Here is a 21,578-nt window from a genome sequence, read left to right as displayed (position 1 = left end):
GATTCTATGATTCTATGATTCTATGTTGTGTATGTGTACCTTACATCGTATGTAGTAGTTTAACAGAGGTCTTTGAGCTTAAGCAAATTACATTTGGAGTCTTCAATTACTTCAGGTGGTACAGTAAAAAATCTCAATGTGCTATTCATATTATTATTCGGTCTCATATTAGTGCTTCTTCCCACTTTTGCACAGTCAAGACAGAAAAATATCTTCTTCACATACATTTTTGGCCAGTCAAGTCACACAGCTTGGACCCAGAGCTGGTGGATCTACTAGCAAACATTTTGTTCAGAAGTCAGAGTATGTACCCACATTAACTCCCAAAATTGTTTTTCCAACCAGCTGTTAAAAGAAATATTCAGTCACATGTTTCCTGAGATCATAGATTGATCTTTGCCTATGGAAATGCAGATACCTTAAAGACAGAGAATGTATGAAATAGATTACATTACCAAAACTTTAACTACCACTGAAAATCTGAATCAAAATGAAATAAATAACCTATGTGCTATAATGAAACTAGTAGCACAGAGTGTGATATATTTCTATCTAGCAGGTATAGATTACTCCATATTTATAAAACTAAAAAAAAGAAAATAATTACACTTTACAGGTTTCCTTTTCTTAGGCGTTCTGGGAGCTTACTAAATGAATGTGCTGGCTATAATCTGTAGTCATTTCAGCTCAAAAATGAAGGCAGGAAAGACAATGAGAAATAAAACACCCTGAAGCATTAATACTCCAAAGTTGATTTGAGGAGAATACTAAGTTTTTATGTTCAGGAACCCCAGCACTGTCAGACTTGCCATGATTTTTTACCTCAGATCAGAGTTTGTAACTCTTTTCATGACCAGTGCATAAAATGCACAAGAGGTTATAGGTTGGAAAGTGCAACAGGTGAATAAACTAATAGAAGGATAGAGGAAAAAAAGGAGACTATGCACATCACTGGTATTAGAAAATTCAGGAAAAAGTAAGCCTTTTCCCTGTTCTCCTTAACATTGTTTAAGTAAGAGGGTTCCCCCCCCTCGCCTTCCCCCTTAAACTTTATTAACGATAAGCCTTCACAGGCTATCCAGGGAAAAGAGATGGAGGTAAAACAAAAGAGTTAGGGTTTTGTTTGGCAACTGGTGGACTAGAGGAACAGAATGTGAATGAAGAAGGAAGAAGGTTTGAATAGCAGATGTCTATAAACAGAAAATATCTGCTGGACAATAAATTTGTCAGGGAAGAGGGAGACATGGGAGGAAGCAGGAAAATGAGAAAAATCTATAACTCCCTACTGATTTTGCCTCTTGTTTATAGTACTTTGCAGCTGCCTTCTTCCTGTTATCTCGTACAATTAGGGCAGCTCATACATCATGGACAAACCAATGTGTCTTGATTTTCTTAAAATAGCAGCAGGTCTTTTACTCCAGACAGGATAATAGCAATGATGGCCAAAACCACATCTTGTGAAGGCTTTTTTCCCATTACTGTTTCGTTGGGGAAAAACCTAATTGAAACTACTGCTAATAAATCACTGTTGCCTATCAAAGTTGCAACAGCAATCTGGAAAAAAAAAAAAAAAAGAAAAAACCAGCATGTGATCAACTTTAAACATAGCACAGAAAACCTTTTGCTTATTATTTTGAGTAGCACTAGGATATTGCTACTCCTATAATACTCTCCTTAATAAGAAATGTATGAGGAAAGGTTTCTTCTCTCATCTTCCCGCTCTAGAGCATCTATGGGGAAAATTTTAATCCTTCACTCAATAAATCTGCAACACTTGTTGATTTTCAGTTGTCCTTAATAAATCACTCAGATTTTCATATGCTGACTTCATCTGAGGTGGTTAGCACTTATTCTGAATTGCCAGGATTTCCTATTGTAAATTCACTCCAGAAATATTAATTTAATGCTTCAGCTATTTCATTATTTTTTTTGACTTGGTTCCAAATCATTTTCTAAGCATCCCAGTACAACAAACACAGAAGCTTTTGCTTAGCATATTTATTTTCTGTCTATTTCAGGTGCCACTGATTTTCTGCCACCTGGAACCTATGAATACTTTAAGGGTGGTTAATGTAGGGAGTAACCATCTGATAGCTGTTACACTGATGTTTCTATATTTTTTATTAGTATTGTTAAAATAATAGATGGTGTTTGCGTATAACTCTAATTCCCTGCTATTTGATCAACAGTATTTATTTCTTTTACAAAGCCCAAAGCATCCATATAGAAAATGTACCTTTTTAAAGCAGTTCAGAAAGTTCAGTAAAATCAGGAAACAAATACTTAAAGTCATTAACTATAAAAAGTTACACAGAAATCTAGCAACACAGCAGGAAATAGAAGCCTTTTCTTTCTAAACCTTTTCCCACATATTAAATATAAAATCATTCTGAGTCACTGGAGGGAGTCTGCAGCGCAAGTTGCCTGAAGACAGTTTTTGAAAATACTTTGCAAATAGTATTTGACTTCTTAGATGAGATCTTCAACTTTCTGGGTGGTCAAACAATTTTAATTTCTTACTATACCTTTAAAATATGCTTTCTTAGAAACATTATACTTTGTTTTGATTTTTGTTAAGAAAACCAGAATTACTTTCTAGGAGTAGATTTGGCATTAACCAAGACGTGGTAAAAGAAGCTTTCATATGGTCCAAAATAAGCTTTTGTGAATAGCTGTGGAACAAACCATTCAATTAGGCAAGTTTCTTTTTATAGATATGATCTGGAATTGGCTTATTCCCCAGAGAATAAATCATTATATCTTTTCTCAAGACAGTTGGATGTTTCTAAGTCCTCAGTTTAATTCAAATATTCTCACAGAAATGAGAAATATTTGTTTCAATCTTACCTCAGTAACATCTGCTAACAAGGTGCTCACAAACCTCACTAAGCAGTACAGGAAAACATTTCCAGTTTTTCAACTCATTTTGATTTGATCTGTAGTTATGATAGAGAGAAAATATATGCAGCCCAACAGCCCTTAAAAAAATAATTAAACTACTATGAAATAAGGGGTATGGCCCTCCCGTGAAGCTCTAGAGGGAGTCAGGCTGGCTCTGCAGTGGTCTGCATATTTTCAGATGGTCTAGGTTTTGAAGTAAAAGGTTAAATGTGAATGTCTATGGATAATTCAGGGTATCAAAGGCAACAGTTAATAGTAAAGAATTACAGAAAACCCTTACAAGACTGGGAAATAATTGTGACATTCACTGTGGACAGTGTAAATTAATGTAGATAAAGTAGTAAAAATAACCTTAAAATTACGTACTAAACAATGTGAGCTAATAATTATCACTCAGGAAATACAACTTGTTATTGTAAGATGGTCGACAAAAGTACATTCCTCAGCTTATTTGTCAATAACAGTCCAAGAACTGAATTAGATCTTAACAATTACTAGGAATAAAATGGAAAAGCGTTTGTCTTGGCTACTGTTTATACTTCTCATCCTTGCAACTCAAAAAGGTTATGGTGAAACTTCAGAACGTAAAAAAAGGGATGAGCAAAGATATGAGAGTATTTTCATATAAAAAATGAGCAAATAACCTGTGATCTCTGGACTGGAAATAGGCCTATAAAATCATGATTTAGAAAAAGGGTGGCTATTCCTTACACCTTCCCAACCAACAATTTGGGAAAGGTGCTAGAGGAAAAGTGTCATAAAAATAAATTAGCAAAGGACAAGTTCAACACAAACAGCTGGAATATTTTTCCCACAGTGTGCAGTGTATCTGTGGAACTACTTGTGATAAATGTTAAATTTACACAGGTTCAGCAAGGAGCTGGTTAAGTTTGTGCAATGCAACATAAGGATGCCATCTCTCATTCAAGAAGTCTCTGGGTCACAGAAATCTCCGAAAGGTGGGGTGATATTCTATGGAAACATCATTTTATGTTTGCTCTACTCTTGAGGTCATAACAGGCACCCACTGTGCCCCATTGTCAGAGAGATATGGGGCCTGGGCAGACCCTTGGCCGCTCTCAATGCTATTCTTTGCTAGATAGCTCAGTATTTGATGAAGTTCTACTATGCCCCTGTTTTTTTCCTTGCTTTCAGTAATTGCTCTGCTTATCTACTGGAGACTTCTTTTAACAGGCTTTGCTTACATTGCCCTGTAGTGCTATAAGTCATATATTTCTGTCTTACTGCATTTTATGCCATTCAGAAAGGGTAAATAGATCTCAGAGTAGTCATATATTTATATTTACTCTATGGCTTAAAACAAACTTCACCAAATATTCTAAAAGGATGTCGATGAAAATGAGAATCCCGTCATCTGAAATCAGCCATATGCATACTACAGATAATACACTTTTACATAATTTATTACTTAATATTTTGTTCAGCCTTTGAGAGAGATTTTCACTGTAAAAATAAATTCCACCCACTCTTCAAATTCACTCCATTTTAATGGAATCCTATACACTAGCTTTGTCAAGGATGTAGTCACTGTAACTGATGCCCTTCTGATGTGCAGATTATACTGATAGCTATGATGGAACTTAATGAAAAATATACTTCATTACCTTGAAATGTTCTGAAGACCTGGGTAATTTGCATTACACTCATGTAAAGCCCCGTGCAAACAGACAACTTTATCTTCTTTTTACAATTTGTTTTGTCATATGAACTCTCACTGAGCTCGTCCTGGCTGTGCAAAAGAAGCAACAAGGTTGTTTAAGGAAGGAAAGACAGTTTATTTGAATGAAGTCCTCAAGAAAACACTATATTATTTAAAAAAAAAAAAAAGAAAAAAATCGTAGAAGCAGAATGAATTTAGCCTTAAGTTTGGTTGCCTAAAACTGTGATCAATATGATTTTGTAGTCCCAGTGCACTACTTGCCTTTTTTTGACAGGACAAGCAATATAAGAGAAAGAAAATCTCATTTGAGTCCTGTTGACTTACCTCTTCCAAAGTGAGATTCTTCTCACACCAAAGTGTTCCAGACTGTTTGCTAAGATGAGTGAGTGGAAATGAATCACTGCACTTCTATCTTCCTCCTTCCAGCAAACTGTAAATGCAGACATGTGTTTTCATGTCATCTAAAGTAATCGCATTATTAGCATGAGTTTGCTTAGGATTGGCAGGAGGGTTTCAACGTCCCAAGAGCAGGATTAGTTTTTGGGGTTTTTTGACCCCTTAAAAAGAAATAGTAAGATTGTATTGTGAGCCCATAGTCTCATTTTTACACTCCTACCTGCCAAGAGTGTTTTCATGGAATAAAAAAGAAAGTAAAACCTTCAATGGTGTGAGTGAAAAAAAGAAAAGAAAACAGTCCTCCAAAACAGATAAAAACAAATGTGTTTCAGCAGAGGCTGATTTTGCATTCCCTATGGCTTAAAATAACAGTTCTTGCAAAACCAGTGACTGCACCGAGATTGCTCCAATGTGAGAAATGTTAAGGACTATAAAATATTGTGTGAATACTTTTAACTAGGAATCAATGTTAAACTGATTAGCATAAATATTTCTTCAAGTGAAACAGAATTCTAGCCATTACATAGAATCATAGAATCACAGTATGATTTGGGTTGGAAGGGACCTTAAAGATCATCTACTTCCAACCCCCCTACATTTAGGGGTGGTGGTGGTCGTCACTCCTGGTGCCACCCCCTATTAGTCAGCTGCTCACATCAGCAGAGCTCCTGGACAAGTCCTGGCAAGGACTTGGGTCTCGCTTCATGGCTCTTGTGGTTCAGGAAAGAGATTCCTGGGTGCCATTTTCCCCATGCTCTGGTGCTGAAGGCGTCCTGGCAGGAACTACTCACCTTGCAAAGTAAAGTGTTCTTACAAATCAAAAGTCTCCAGATTGAGAGTGAGATAGGCCAAATTCAATTTCAGTGGGTGTTTGCTTGTTTGATTGGTTGGTTTTGTTGCTGCTATTGTTGTTGCTGTTTATTTATTTTTGGGGGGGGGGGGGGGTGATAGACTTTTTACAGGGTTGCACTCACGAGGTTGCCAATTTCTCTGACTCAAGGTAAAACAGACCTGCCAGTAATTCAGACCAGTTCCACAATGGTATTGGGAGATGGGGACTGAGATCTTGAATGCGTCACAGAACTTAATATTCATAATGAGATGTTTGACCTGTTCTGGCAGCCAATTATATAGAACAATATATGTGGTTTAACATATTATTATCAGAGAGAAGGAAATCAAAGCCAAGGTATGATCTCATTCTTCCATATAGTGTATTAACCTGTTAAAAGATTTAGAGTACTCCATCACAGAAGTGAATTAATAATTAAATGGAAAGTGTCCAGTGATTTGTCACATTTTATGTCTGTACTTTTATAAGAAGAGGGGCATTAGTTTATTTTAAGAAAAAAAAAAAGTTGCTCAACACTAGTTAGGAGCTTTAAAATGAAATACAAAGCCTCCACAGAATGCAGTCCCGGTTCCAAAATAATAATTCCTTCCGCAGCAGATTTTCAGAAGATGTGTTTATTTTTAAACGTAGATAATAATACATCCTTTATAGTGTACAGACTTACTGCTTAACTGTCTATTATTACAACTTGAATATTAGTTACTTTAATACAAGTAGCTAAATACAGTGACAAAGACAAATGAAGCCCTAAAAAGAAATTACTGAACATCTGCTACTGTGAATGAGTTTTTCATCTGTGACTATACTCAGATTGTATCAATACAAACTATCAGGCACAACATATTCCCTTGTGATGGTGTCTTTTCAGCTGCACAAGAATTGCATTCATAATTAAATATATGTATTATTTTAATTTTGATTGTCTAGTTCTGCAAATTGTTCACAAAACAGAAGGTTATGAACGACCAAACCCGATGCTGATGCAATCATTTTGATTGATACCATATGTTGGTGTTTTACACATCCTTTTTCTTTTATATGTGTTCTTAGTATTCTGATATATAAACTAAAGTAAAGAGAAAGCTTCTTTGAGTCTTGAAAGTATAAACTGTCATGAGTTCCAACCTAGTACGACATGAGCAACAAGAAGATAGCACATCCCAATGGTACAGGACACAATCATCATGGGGAAACCTAACCTGAAACAACAATAAAATACAGTAAAGATTAATAAAGATACAATAGTTGGTTCTCCAAGCAAATTAGGAAAAGAAAATTTAAGTTATCCTACACATTCCAAGCCTTGAATATGCTTACAGCAGTGCCGAAAGCATGGACGTACTGAGAGAATGACAATGTCTAGGAGTCTAATATTCAAGCTCACATTTTTACTTCCAGCCTATTTAAGAGATAAGAGGTCAAAAGCAGCATAATTTCACTGGTTTCAGGAAATCTCTTCCAATTCACTCTGTCTCAGAATCTAGCATGACTACTTGTTTTGTTTGTTTCTTTTTGTGCTTTATATTTTCCCAGACAACATGCAATTTTTCAGGAAAAATAACAATTCTTACAAATTATGCAGCATAAGAATAGATTTTCTAATGCGTATGACCTCAGATTAGGTGTATAATCCTAGTATGGCACTTTATAACTTAATCTATGGGTGAAACTCATGAAATTGTTTCCCTGTTGATCTGTAGTCACATACAGCTAGTATTCCTCTTCTGTACCTCTCATCAGGTTTAACAAACTTTATTATTAATGGACTGTTGGAAATAAACCCCAGACAGATGTAAAAATGCTAAAACTTTACCGTTCTATAAAAACAGCTATTTATTTTCACCACAAAATAAGCTTTTCAGACCCAGATTTTATAGCTGTCTTTAGACTGACAAACACAGGAAGCAGAGACAGACAGCTGGAAAGGATGCTGTAGAGTAGGCCAAGTCCTACTCTGCTGGATTTGTAGGTCTTTCATATGTGTGAAAAGAAGTGAGTTTTCTGAAACTTAGAGAATTATTTTATGATACTGAGGGCTATGAAGAACCACTGCTGTGATCACACTTACTTGGTTTATGTTACTAAAACCAAAAGAACTGAGGTGCGAATCGATCATGCCACAAACGACCCTCCTTACATGCTTTCTTTTGTTAGTTCCCATAAACCTCATCAAAATATGGCAGTGTTCTCTGAAGTACAGCTTTTCGTTTATTCTCTTACTTGAAGTAAGGCCTACTTATTAGAAGTGAGTATATTAGTTTGTCTTTTTGCATGTTAGGAGCCCTTAGGAAAGTTCCTTCAGCCTGTTCACCTCTGCCATAGAGCACTGATGGAGAGATGTTCATTTCATACATGACAGAAAGACACCATTCTCTGAGCTTGAGTGGATGAATAGCTCCTTCTTTAGGAAGCCACAGCTAGAAGGGACCTCTTTGGGCATTCAGTTTGGCCTCCACTTCCTCAGGGTATGAAACCACCTACATAAAACGAAAATTAAACTTCCTAATGGCTCACTGCAATCTGCAGTGTGACACTACTCTAAAGTGACCACCTGCAGCTGTGACATTACTCTAAAACTTGAGATCTTCATGGGTCATCTTTCTTTCATTGCTGTTTTGATGAGAAGCTGACTGAAGGAGGCATAGACTTGATCAGCAGATCAGAGGTGTTTTCACCTTTAACAGCCATTGATTCAAGTTACTGAGAAGGGAATTTTACCAGAAATAAGGGTCACTGCAAACACAAAAATAATCAGCTCTGACCTATAAAGTTTGCAGAATAATTAGGAAATTAATAAAACCCAAACACTCTAAAGAAAATGTTGGAATTATTTAGTGAAGTCCATAATGCCTGCTCCATGGTCGTTCTTGACCCACTGTCAAAGTGAGCCCATCTCACACATAAGAAGAAATAGAAACAAACCAAGAACAGAAAGGAAACCTTTGCAAGGCTGTAAAAGTGCAAAAGGCAAGGCTGTCAGGGCTGACAGATCATCTTGTTTCTGTCTCCTTAACATCCCCCTGAAGAAGCTGGCATGTCCCTGTGTCCATGACCCAATCAATATTGCCTGCAAGATATGTCCAGCAGGACAGTTCCCATGCCTGGCTTCAAAGGCTTTCTCCATCTCTCTGGGATTTAGGACCTGGTGTGCTGGCCTCTTTCGCCATTTTGGTAACAGGCATTATTATTGCTATTCTGGCTTCAAACACATCAATGTTAAGCTGGTATTTGAACTGGAGAAAAGAGAAAGGGAGAGGAGGAGAGAGAAGCACTGGCTGGGTCCAAGTGGTGAAAGGTATGAAGAATTGTTAGAAAGGGTCATAGGATTGGCACAGCTTTCAAATATTTCCCAAGAAGTCTGAAATGCATTTGGAAGATTTATTTTTCTTTTTTTTTTTTGTTCATATGAACATGTATATATGAACTGTTACTTCTTTTCCAGACTGACTGGTCAGATGCTTGCTTTTGAATGACTCATCACTTGAAAGAGCTGAATCATTATTCAGTCACAAAACTATGATCAATTTGAAAACATTGTAAAATAGCAGAACTAAAGCATCTCTTGGAATTATTTTAGAAAAAATAAATAATTCAATGGCTAGCTAACTGCTTCTCAGACCCTTTCCTTCCTTCTCTCAGCAAACCTGATCCCTGGCCTTCCCTAATCTAACTTAGATAAAAGTGCCCAGATAAGACAAAAAGGCAAAACCAGCAATGGCTGTAGGAATAAAATAGGACAGCTAAAAAAATCCTCCTGTATCTTTCAGTATATCTAATGAATGTTGCCTGCAGCTGTGCCCACATGACAGGCTCGTCATGATTGCTACATTGCTACAACTCTCATAAGAAAACCAGCTGTTGTTTGACAGAAAACAGAGTTTTATTGACCTTGCAGTTAGCAAACAATAAGCTGGTACTGGTAGGAGTGGGGACAGCACAGATCTTAATCTGCACTAATGCAACCTAACAAACCTCCCTGGAGAACACGCAGCAGCTCAGCGGTGAATGGCAATGTAATGCCTTTGTGAAGACTGCCAAGTGGCGGGAAGGATCCAAAAAGATTCACAGGCTACTCAACCGCTGAAAAGAGAACAGAAAAGCTAGCTCCAGCTTGGAGGAGGTCTATGCAAGAAAATGTATGAATTATACAGGGCCACATACAAAGATGCAGGAATTGTCATCATAGCCCCACTACCACAGTGCCAGTGAAATGTCTAGCTGGAGCCAGACACAGCCAGTCTAGGGAGGAATCTCCTTTCATTTGGTGCAGATGTTTGCATAGGGCACAACTACAAAGCTGTTATTCTCATTGCATCGACAATTACTCCTCAACTTGAGGCCTGAATTTCAGGCTCGCTGGCCTGAGCACTAATGTAATTGGAACAAATTCCATGTGGAATTTGTGTACCAGAGAGAAGAAAGACAAAGCTCAGTTAGTAAGTATTAGTTACTGCAGAGTTAATTGATTGAGTTGGTTAAAGCCTTACTACGTTATTACACTACCCTTGCTCTCCCTCAAAGACACAGTTCCTGTTCAGGCCACATACAACACAATGTTTAGATACCTGTGTTTTCTATCATGATACCAAATTTCAGAACACATTTTAAATGACGTAAAAATCCAGCAACTCTTATTTTCAGCACGATCCTTGGAGCCAAAATGCACCATGTCATTCAGTGGCTCCTGTCCATGAAAAAGCATCAGCAGAGTTTAGAAGCCAAAAAAATCTCTCTTTTCATAAAACTTCAGATTCATAAGAAACACGAATTAGCATATTTGGCATAAAAATACATTTTTGTATCTGGCACTAGGCAGGTTTTTCTTGCCTCTCCCTCTTTGCAGACAGCGAGATACACATGGCCTGTATGGTACAAAAGGATCATACCAACTCTGCACAGCCAACTCAGGGAGTTTTCACCACTGCAGAGAGGAGGCAGGGTCAGACAAAAGGAAGGGATGGATGACAGAATCTTGCATTCACTCCACTCTTCCCTCCTCATCTTTGTAGTAGAAGCTTACATGTAAAACTGGTCTAAATGAAGTCACCCAACTTAAATCTAACAACCAGATGTTAGTTCAGTGTGAGATAGTGAGAGCATTTCAAGTGAGAACCCCAGGGATCTGTCTAGGACAAACTTTTACTTATTAATAACTTCAGTGATCCAGTAGTGAAAAGCTTGCAAATTGCCCCAGTGTGAGAGAGATGTCTGTGGAGAACAGAATTCAGCATGTTCTTAACAAATTAAAATGAGAATTTGAAATGAGCAAAATGAAACTCTGTGAAGGTGTGAAGTATGTATTAAAATCCAATGTGGGTACAAAACCAGTGAGGGAAGTGAAGCTTTTCACTGGTAATGACCTAGTTATTTCTGATCCTGCCTCACTGCAAGAGAAATTAATCTAATTTTTAATGAGTATCTACAGATATGAATACTACAGTTTTCTTAGGTTATAAGTTTATCCAATATTATTTGCTAAATAATAATAGTGAAGCCTTTGGGGTCTGAATTGAGTTTTCCCGGACAAACTGATCTCCTACAGTACTTTGCAGCTCTATTTCATGATGCTCTAAGAGCCAGCAGGACCCAGGATGTATAAGACCCAGGTTCAGAGCACTGTTCTGCCTGATTTGGGGCATGACTGTTAAAAAAGAAAACCTCAGAATTCCTTTGGGGGAAAAAAATACCCAAAACATTGTTATTTGCTCTATTGACTGATTCCCTACCTTTTTTCTTTGGCTTTGGGAAGTGATGGAAACTGAAAGGAAATTTTTTTTTATTTTTTGCCTGCCTTACTCCGAAGCCACCAGGAATTTTCCTGTTGATCAATTTTTCTGTTCTTACTCTGTCTGTGGTCACTGTCCTGTCCTATTTCTTCTTTCCCTTTCTTTCAATGCAGACTACCCTATGAGTCTCCTGTCATTTTGATTGTGTCAACCTTTCCATCATTCCCAGTCTTTGACATACTGATACAGTTTACCTGAACGTATGGACTTTACTAGCAGCCTAAAGAGATTCAAAATATGTATCATATGCCCACAGCCCTTTCAAATTTAGACACCTGTTGTAGCTCAGAAAACAGGTGGCTAAAACTGCAAGTGATCATTAATTCAACATTAAATTGTTGTGAACTTCATATAGTCTGGAATTACCTAAAAATTACAGTGTGGTTACCTACTAGTTACCATACACAGGAGTTACTATGTAATTTAAATCACAGAACAAAACCTACAATCCTATTTTCTTCTGATTGCTAAAATTACAAATTTTTTTTTATGATATTCTATCTGTTTTGAGTCTATGCCAAGATTTCCCATAAAGTCCCTGCCAGGAGTGAACCTGAGATAAGGAAAATCAGATCCTGAGTGAGAAAATGTAAAGGTGTTAGGTTTTGCCTCCCACCATCTAGAACATCCTCCTAAAGGTGTTTTGCTGTATCCTCAACACTTTTATGTGCAGAACGAGCAATGAGCATTTTGCTGGCCTTCCAAAATTCTGATTATCTAAAGAAAAAGTGCAGACTTTCACTGTTAGAGAATAGTTGGCCTGCCAGCTCCACCTGGCAGATTCAAATGACTATTGATAGAATATTTGTTGAAGTATCTGTCTCTATCTCTGTGGTACAACTGAAAGAAAATACAGGACTTTCAGAACAAGTGACTCTGATAACTATCCAAAACCATTCATTCACAGGAAGCTAGCAACCTGTATGAAACACCAGGAAAAAAATAAAAGGGAAAACACAAATTCTAGGAAAAAAATACTGTAATTCATTTTTTAAAAATCAACAAGATGATAGTGATTAGATGGCAATGGTATCTGACCTTTCTTCATAAACTAAATACACGATTCCAATAGGAAATGGTGAAATCCTGCAGACAGCCAGGGAAGAATAGAAGCTCAAGTACAAAACCAAACCTGAAAACACAGCTAGAACTAACAATGATAATTTACTGGGGAGGAACAACCTAACACTGATAAATTTGTGGAAGTTATTTTTTCCGCTATCCTTCTAATATCCCTTTAAATGAACAAATCTGTATTAATAATTTGGCAACAGGCACAAGGTATTCAAAACCTTCTATCTAGATGACAAAGGGGGATGAGACAGTAATTTCCCACATTTAGCCTTACAGGCCCCAGGGCCAACATAAATACCTCACATTTAAATGACAAAGAGAATGACTTAAATCAAGCTCACTGGTGTGACAGGATGTAAAGGAAGCTAGATTAAGACCTTTGCACATGATGAGATGCATTTTAGTAATTTTATACAGACCATCCAGATTACCTGGCTCTATAGATTAGGCTTCAGTGAGATATTTCTGCAGAAAAATGTCTTAAACCAAAATTACTTGTTTAAGCACAGGAATAATTCCATCCTAACTTAGAAAATAGATTTAAGTGTTTTGCTGGATTAGGAGTTTTACAGACAAATCAAGTGACCCCAGATATCCCATCTGTAGTCTCTTTTGAAAGATCTCTAAAGGCAGAAAAGCCAATACAATGATAAAACAGTATGATCCCCCCGTGTACCCATCTTTGCTTCACCCATCAAAGTTTTGGCTTTTCTCCATTTATCTGCCCTATGGCATGAAACACCTTTAAGGGTCTTCGACAGATAAGTTGCAGCTTCAAGTAAAAGTTTAGTTACTCTTGACATGAATGATATAATTTCCCAAAGCAACTCACAAGATTGCCCCAAGATAGCACTACTTACTTTCTACCTGACTACCAATGTCAAGAGTGAACCAATGAAGTTCGAACATAGCAAGCACATCCTTTCCCCAAGAAGGTTTGCACCATCCTTCAGCCAATGTGAAAGCCAAGAAAACAGAGAGCAGAGGAAGCTCTCAACACTTTCCTTTTCCTCAGATCTGTATAACCGACATAACCTGTGTAACAACAGAGACAGTATCAAGTGGCCATGACAACCTGACACATCCAGTTTTCCCAGCTGAAACCAACTGTCACATACTAGCCTATGGATGAGAGATCATCTGTTCACACTTATACTTGAAGTGGGCTGATCTTTCCTTAGTTTCCAGAAGGAAGAAATCTTGTGCACATTGGTATGGCGTTCTGGCTTCCAGAGGGGTTAATCAAACCCCCATTTTGATAAACAGAAAGAAGCCTTTGCAAAGGCAAGACTATGAGTCCTCATTTCAATGGGAAGCTGTGCATTCAGACCTTCTGTACTATTAGAGGTTAAAAGCGATAGTTGCAGCAACTCAGTTTCAGTGTTGTTAAATCTTGATATTTAAAAGAAAACAATGTGCCTTTTGTTTTGTTTTTTAAAAATGGGCAAATGCTTGTGCGCTAGCAACTTGAACAATATTTGTGTTTAAGTCAAAGCATCGGTATTGTATTCCAATGTTGAGAAGCAATTAATATCCTGAAAAAACAGATTTCGCAAATACAAGAAAGAAAACACTAACATTATGTACTACTTACAGAAATTATATCGGGTTACACTAGTTTTTTTCCAAATTCCAGTCAATGAACTGGATGGGCTGTAATAATTTAGAAACACCTTTCCTCTTTCTTGTTCAGATTTTTCCCTTCAAAGATAATAAAAATTTAATTCACCTCTGTTTTGCCTTGGTTTGTTTCTAAGTATCTACAGAAAACAGAAGAAACTGTGTGCCATTTTTTTATTATTCCTTATGTTTTCTATCATATCTACAGTTTCTTTAGAGATACAAAGGTCCTTCAAGCAATTTTACTGGACAGCTTTGTATTTAAGCAGTTTCCCTAAGTTTTAACACTGCTAAAATCTACATATCCCTTTAAATGCTTTATACCTAATTTTTTTCAGCAATTCAATCTGTATAGTCCATTTAAAAGAGTATATTGTATCTCTTTTCCATTAACAGATACTCCCAAGAAATACACAGTGTTCAATGTTAAAGCTCCAAAGTGAGCTGTCTAAACTATAGAAGTTTATAATCAAAGTAATGATTCCATTCTTTGCCAGGCAGCATTGTTATGACTATTTGAAAAGAAGTGATCTTACCTGTTGTATGTTGGCAAAAAGGAATATGTCACAGGCTGAATTTTATCTTCATCTTTAGTCAGCTGATTTTTCTCTGTGTTGCAATGTAGCATACTTGATGTTTCTAATGTTTGTGCTCCAAAGAGACCAAAGAATTGCAAACACCGTGTTTATTGTTATTGCCAATATGCAGCTAGACAAATTGTTTACCATTACATTTAACAAAGCTAAATTCTGCAAAATTAAATTTGCACACCTTCTAGCAAATTCTGCTGGCAAATTTAGTTTATATAGTTTCAATTCACATGAGTTTCTGGTCCACTAATGAAAAATTAATATTTTTATTGCCAAGACTGAGTCCCCAGATAGTCCTTAACAATCCATTACCTGATACTTTAATACGAAAGTCCTAGAGGCAGAGTAGGCTTTTATTCATTGGAATGGTTTGTGGAACTGAACAATAATGAGGCCAATGGTTCATCTAGTCACTGACATTAAGTAGGCCTATGCCCTGCATCAAAACTGCTTCCATAAGAAAAAACAAAAAAAAAAGACTGATCATGACTTTCACAATGGAGTGCTGCAATGAATGGCTATAAGTTCTTCAGAAGGGACAGGCAAAGAAAGAGAGGTGGGGAGGAGTGTTTTGATTGTTCAGAGCTTAATGATGGTGGTGGTAGGGTTGAGCGTTTATGGTTAAGAATCAGGCAAAAGACAAACAAGACAGATATCAGGTGGGAGTCTCAGCAACAACTAAAACATTGGTGTGCTGTCAGCATTGTTCTCAGACTAAAGACAAAACATAGCACTGCACCAGCAACTAAGAAGGGGAAAAATAACTATTACAGCTGAACCCAGGACAGTCCTGCACTTGGTTCATCACAACCCCATGCAACACTACAGGCTTGTGGAAGAGTGGCTAGAAAAATGCTCAGCGGAAAAGGACCTGGCAGTGTTGCTCAACAGCCGGCTGAACATGAGCCAGCTTGTGCCCAGGCAGCCAAGAAGACCAATGGCATCCTAGCTTGTATCAGAAATAGTGTGGCCAGCAGGACTGGGTAAGTGATCATTCCCCTGTACTTGGCACTGGTGAGGCCACACCTCGAATCCTGTGTTCAGTTCTGGGCCCGTCACTACAAGAGAGATGTTGAGTTGCTAGAGCGTGTCAAAGATGTTAGCAACAAAGCTGGTGAAGGGTCTAGAGAACAAATCTTATGAGGAGTAGCTGAGAGAATGAGGGTTATTTAGCCTGGAGAAAAGGAGGCTCAGGGGAGACCTTATTGCTCTCTACAACTACCTGAAAGGAGGTTATAGCAAGGTGGGTGTCAGTCTCTTACTCCACGTAATGAGTGATAGGATGAGAGAAAACGGCCTCGGGTCGCACTACGGGAGGTATAGATTGGGTATTAGGAAAAATTTCTTCATTGAAGGGGTTATTAAGCACTGGAACAGGCTGCCCAGGGAAGTGGTGTAGTCATCATCCCTGGAGGTATTTTAAAGATGTGTAGACATGGCGCTTAGGGACACAGTTTAGTGGTGAACTTGGCAGTGCTAGGTTAATGGTTGGACTTGATGATCTTAAAGGTCTTTTCCAACCTAAACGACTCTATGATTCTATGATTATTAGGGGAACAGCTTCTTTATAGACAGGCTAGTTCCCTTCATGTTCTACTGAAGAAGTAAGAAATGACATGATAAAGTGTGGCACAAAGATTCAACATGATATGCTAGTGATTTTTTGAGTTTATCACAACTTCATACCACCCTTGAGTTTATTGTTTTATATTAGCAATATATTTTCTCTCCACATCCTCCAGGCAGACCCCAAAACTAGTTTAATTCTCCATTTGTTGCTTTTGGTTTTGTTACAAAAGCATCACACCATTCTGAAGTCTAGGAAATGCAAATATACGTAATTGATTCAGCTCCTTGGAAAAACCATACTTTTTCCTCTCCCACACATCTGTGTAATGAGGTGTAGTTGTGACTCTCAGCTTAAGAGGATTAAAATCGCTGTGGATGACTAGAAGAGAAAATCGATGAAGAATGTCATCCCTGACAGTACTTTAAGAGACTCATGTACTGATGGTGAGTACAAACCTCAGTATTCCTGGTAGTGAATTGTTCTTATGAATTGTTTGAACAGTTCTCATACAAATATTCTACTAATGAGATAGATTTTTACAAAGCTAGTGAGGATTACTGTGCAAAAATAAATGCATTAGGGCTGCTGAAATAGGTTTTACAATGTTTATAGTTAGTGTATTTGTATTTTATGAAACTAACATTTTGTAAAAGTGAGCTTTTGATGATTATATGCTTTTACTTTGCATTAAGCAAATTTGAGGCTTACCCACAGTTTTGTTGAAATACCTTTTTATAGCTCAAACTTCTCTGCTATAGAAATTTGTCATAAAGTGTTTTGTTTATTTTTGAAACAAATTGTATCTACAAAAATTTTTAGACTACATTATTTTTTACATAGTCCAAACAAACCAAGGATAATGGATATACCAATATTTCTTATGAAAGAGGAGACCTAACAGATGGAGAAGATAGAAAAAGCATAGTATGGAGAGGCAGATAATTACTACTAGCAGGATGTTTTACCATGGGCTAGCTACCTGACCAGTTCACATGTGCTGCAAGTCCATCATCAGAAGCATCAATTGAAGTTCAATGTCTAATTGTTACAGATGGTAGGTAACCATTAAGGTGATCCAAATTAAAAGGTAAGGGGGGGAGAGGGACAAAACAAAACAAAAGCTTTCCTGGATGAATTCTTCCTTTTTTCTTTCTTACACTTTTTCAAGGCAAGTAGAATAAAATTGATACAAAAAACCCAACAAAACAACAAAACCCAAAACCAACCCAAAACCACAAACACACACTCAAAAAACCCACCCACCACAACCCCCAAACATGCAAAACCTTATCTATTTTCCTGGAATAGGTTTTGTACCTTCTCCCAGAAAAGCCACTTTTGGTCATTATCAGTTTAAAACTAATGTCATTACATAAACATTATCATTTTAGCCTATTGAATTGCAATATGTCCACATTAAACTTTAGGGTACCCCTATCTGAGTAATTCTTAGTGAAGCTGAACAACTGCAAGTTGTTATTATTCAAGAGATTTATTAGTGCTGTTTAAATTAATGCAATACCCCTGAGTGTAAATATAATCAGGAAGATCATAGTTTTTAAAGTTATCAAAAATCATAGTTTTTAAAGTTATCAAAAATCACTTCTAAGTTCAAGCAATAAAAAAGCAAAGAATATAGTCAATAATATCACATCTTTTGTGTAGCAAATAACATCTAGTTTGCATAGGAAAATAAAAATCTATTTTGTTATTCCATGAGAAGCACTACTTCCTTTGAGCAATTCTAATTTCAAATGCATTACAATGAAAATAATGTAAACATCAAATTCTTCTTTCTTCTGATCATGTTGGGAGACACCAGGATAGTCTGTTTCACACATTATTCAGTAACAGAGGGAAAATCACTTTGCTTGTTCTATTAAAAATATCAAATTAATTGAGAAAATGAAATGCCACGTAAAACTACAATTCTGATGTAATTCCAAATGTCTGTATGATGCTTTGTCAAGAAAACATGAAGCATGGAATAAAGTGAGCTCAAGCTGAGAAGAATTGATTTATTCTGTTAAGAGGGCTTATTAGTCAGGGTTCATACAGCAAATGTATACAAGCTTCATACTGACAGTGTTCTATGAGTTTCCCAAACTTCATGTCTTTTCCTGACATTTGAGTTACCTTTGTGTTTGGATCTCTTGCAACTTGGTTTTCAAAAAAATGTTTAGAGATATTGAATTTCTCCAAGCAAATATTCTCAATCCAGCACTTTCTGACTAATTCTGGTAAGTGCCAAAGTATTCTATTCAATTAGAAAATCACTTTCTAATTTCAACAATGTTTGAATAAGACTCTTGTTCAGCAACTGTAGTGACTGTCTAATCAAGTTTAGCATGTTGCAATTAACTGGAAACTTGGCAGTTGATGTAATAACTGTATGAAGCTGCAAAAAGTAGGACTTTTTTGGATAACAAAAACAATTTATACCAGTACATATGACATTACATGTGTGAGAATTCAGATGTGTCTTGCTCAATACAAACAACTGTATATGAATTTTTATATGATCTCCTAAGTGGAATAAAGACACTGAGTTAAGGTAGTTTGGCTTTTTATCTCTCTGAGTCACATTTCAAAAAACATAGAAATGACTAAGTACTTCACTAATTATTCTCTTCTTACTATCCTCTCTACTTGGCTGAACTTGTTCCCTTCTCAAACTCCCCTTCCTCCCTTCTCCCACCAACTCACTCATCTCCAGCTTATGATGTACAGTTTGTCAGAACAGGACTAAGTTCCACCTGGCTTAAACCCTGCTCCTTAAACCCACAAGCTTAAACCCTGCTCCTGGGTGTACAGCTCATACTCCGAAATGAACCACCTTCTGAAAGTTATTTCTCTCAACTGACTACAATGAGAGCTGGATGCGGAAATAAAGATATCAACACTGTAGAATGGAACAGTGAGGTGGGATGAATCTTTCCTTCACTGAAAAGCAGATTTCTGAACAGTGGAAAATAATGAAGCCTTATTTCCTATCAATTTGTGTCTGAAATTTCATTGACTTTCTGTTTAAGTAGAAAGCTCCAACTGAAGCTTTCTTCCATAACTTATAATGATGCTCACCTCCATGGATTTTTAGACCGTGTTAAGTGCGGGCTCAGACTGCACTTTGCCCCAGTGGGAATACTAATAGGGTTTCTTTACCTCTTCCCAGCCACCAACTTTGATGAAATTATAGGGATTTTAATTATATTTGAGGAATCAAGCCCCCTTTCCCCACCATCCTCTCCCCTGTCAAAAGTTTTTGAAGTTGATAAGCACATTCAGAAGTTATTAGGTAGGAAACAGAGACACATTCACAGCAGTATGATTGCACGGGAAACCAGATTAAAAGTTAAGCTTTGAAACAAAGACAGGAACAAAAAGCTTTTCAAAAGCATTCTTTTTTTCTGAAACATATTTGTTGTAAGTAGCTAACTGATCTTAAGATGTGCCAAAGGCTTACCTTGATATAAGTTAAGAATGATTTTAGAGAGGGATCTAGCTTTGTATGTGCTCACATTTTATACTTCTAGTCTCCAATTTGTTATCAGAATGCTTATAGGCATGGGAATGTAATGGGGAAGAGAAAGAAATGTGAAGTTAAAGTTGGCATGAATTAATATACATTTTGATTTGAAGTTTCATGTAATCCCTAAGGAATTGTTAAGTTAAATAGAAAAACTTAAATTTGGCTACTAAACTATAAAAAAGAAAAAATATTATCACAATTCAGTTGTAAATTTCAAGGTGATTTTAACTAGTGTGCTGCTCTTGAAACTCCCACAGTATAGACTCAGATTTTAATAGTAAATTGAAAAGCAAATTTCCATTTATCAAAATATTTTAAAACAGCTGTATGACTTAATAAACGATGTCTTAAAAAGTTCAAATAAAAAGAACATTTAAATCACTTTACTATGCAGATGTATATGTACTGAACATGGAAACATTGCTGAAGTAGGGAATAATTTATCACTATTATCTAAAGTGATAATACTTCTGTATCATCTAGTTTGTATTCCAAACAGTTACATGTTTGGAATACTGTTCAGAAATCTCACAAAGCTGAATATTAATATTCTAGCAGTCCACCTCATAACTGAAAAGTCCAATTATTCTTATGATGAAGAATAATATCTGCCACAATACAAAGAACAAGTGAGCTGCTTGTATGTCTTTGTTGAAATTATTAAACATGAAAAATGCATTTGAAGATTTTTTTCTAAACGCAACTACATCATTGCTTGGGCAGTTACAATGGAAATAAACAAGTTGCACAAGTGTCACTGAAGTAATTTGTTTAATGATAAGCTTCAACACGTATTTAGCATTTCAAATTCTTCTGTGCATTGACATACTAATTGCTAGCACTTCAGAATATACACTGACTAAATATACTTTGTGTCATAAGAATGTACTCACTAGATTTTTCTGTACAATATTCAAAGCACAGGGTAATCTTAGTAACCTTTAAGTGACTACTTTAGTAATCCTTTAAGTGAGGAGACACTTAATCTGCAGTCTGACTAATACAATGCCAGAACATAAAAGTCAATGTAAACATATGACACGAGTGCAGATTTAACCAATGGCCTGTTGAATGTTAGTGTACCAGACATGAAGATTCTTTTCCTTGGTATGCATGTACATGCATTTATGGCAGCGAAAGGAAATGGTTCTTTGCTGCCTAGTTACATAACTCAAATGCTACCATAGGATTCTTTCATCTCAGTTTCTCCATGCCCTTTTCTTTGGCCTCAAGAAATACCAAGGATCGCTCTCCAGCTCCAAGAGTTCAATCACTCCAGGACTCTCTTTGCACCCACCCACTAGCTCTCTTTTGATGAAAGCAGAAGCTTTGCCAACTTTCATAGACTAGCACCTCATTAATTATCTGTTTATTCACAGTTCAATGTTTCCAGCTCCATCCTGGTGTCAGCCCTCATCAGCATTTATCATGTTTCATGTTAGTACCTTACTCGCACATGCTTCCCAGCATCAGTAGGGATCTCCTTAGAACTGCCTGTAAAGTCACCTCACAATTCCTGCGTTCCCTTTTGCCCTGGCACAGCTGGCAGCACACAGTCATCTTCATTGCAGTCTCAGT

The 21,578-nt window shown here is 36.8% G+C and overlaps 1 protein-coding gene across 1 annotated transcript in view; it reads right to left on the bottom strand.

The window, feature by feature from the left end:
• Positions 1-6,432: 6,432 nt before the first annotated feature.
• OCA2 (OCA2 melanosomal transmembrane protein) overlaps positions 6,433-21,578 on the bottom strand; it is a 163,556-nt gene continuing 148,410 nt past the window's right edge. The window contains exon 23 of the mRNA XM_030476159.1: positions 6,433-7,030. Within this exon, the coding sequence (XP_030332019.1) occupies positions 6,943-7,030 (88 nt within the window). The 3' untranslated portion in view covers positions 6,433-6,942. The remainder of the gene's footprint in view (positions 7,031-21,578) is intronic.

This window comes from Strigops habroptila, chromosome 2, assembly GCF_004027225.2.
Source record: "Strigops habroptila isolate Jane chromosome 2, bStrHab1.2.pri, whole genome shotgun sequence".
Classification (NCBI taxonomy): domain Eukaryota; kingdom Metazoa; phylum Chordata; class Aves; order Psittaciformes; family Psittacidae; genus Strigops; species Strigops habroptila.
The sequence above is the reverse complement of the archived record's forward strand: the minus strand, read 5'-3'. Positions and strand labels throughout refer to the sequence as shown.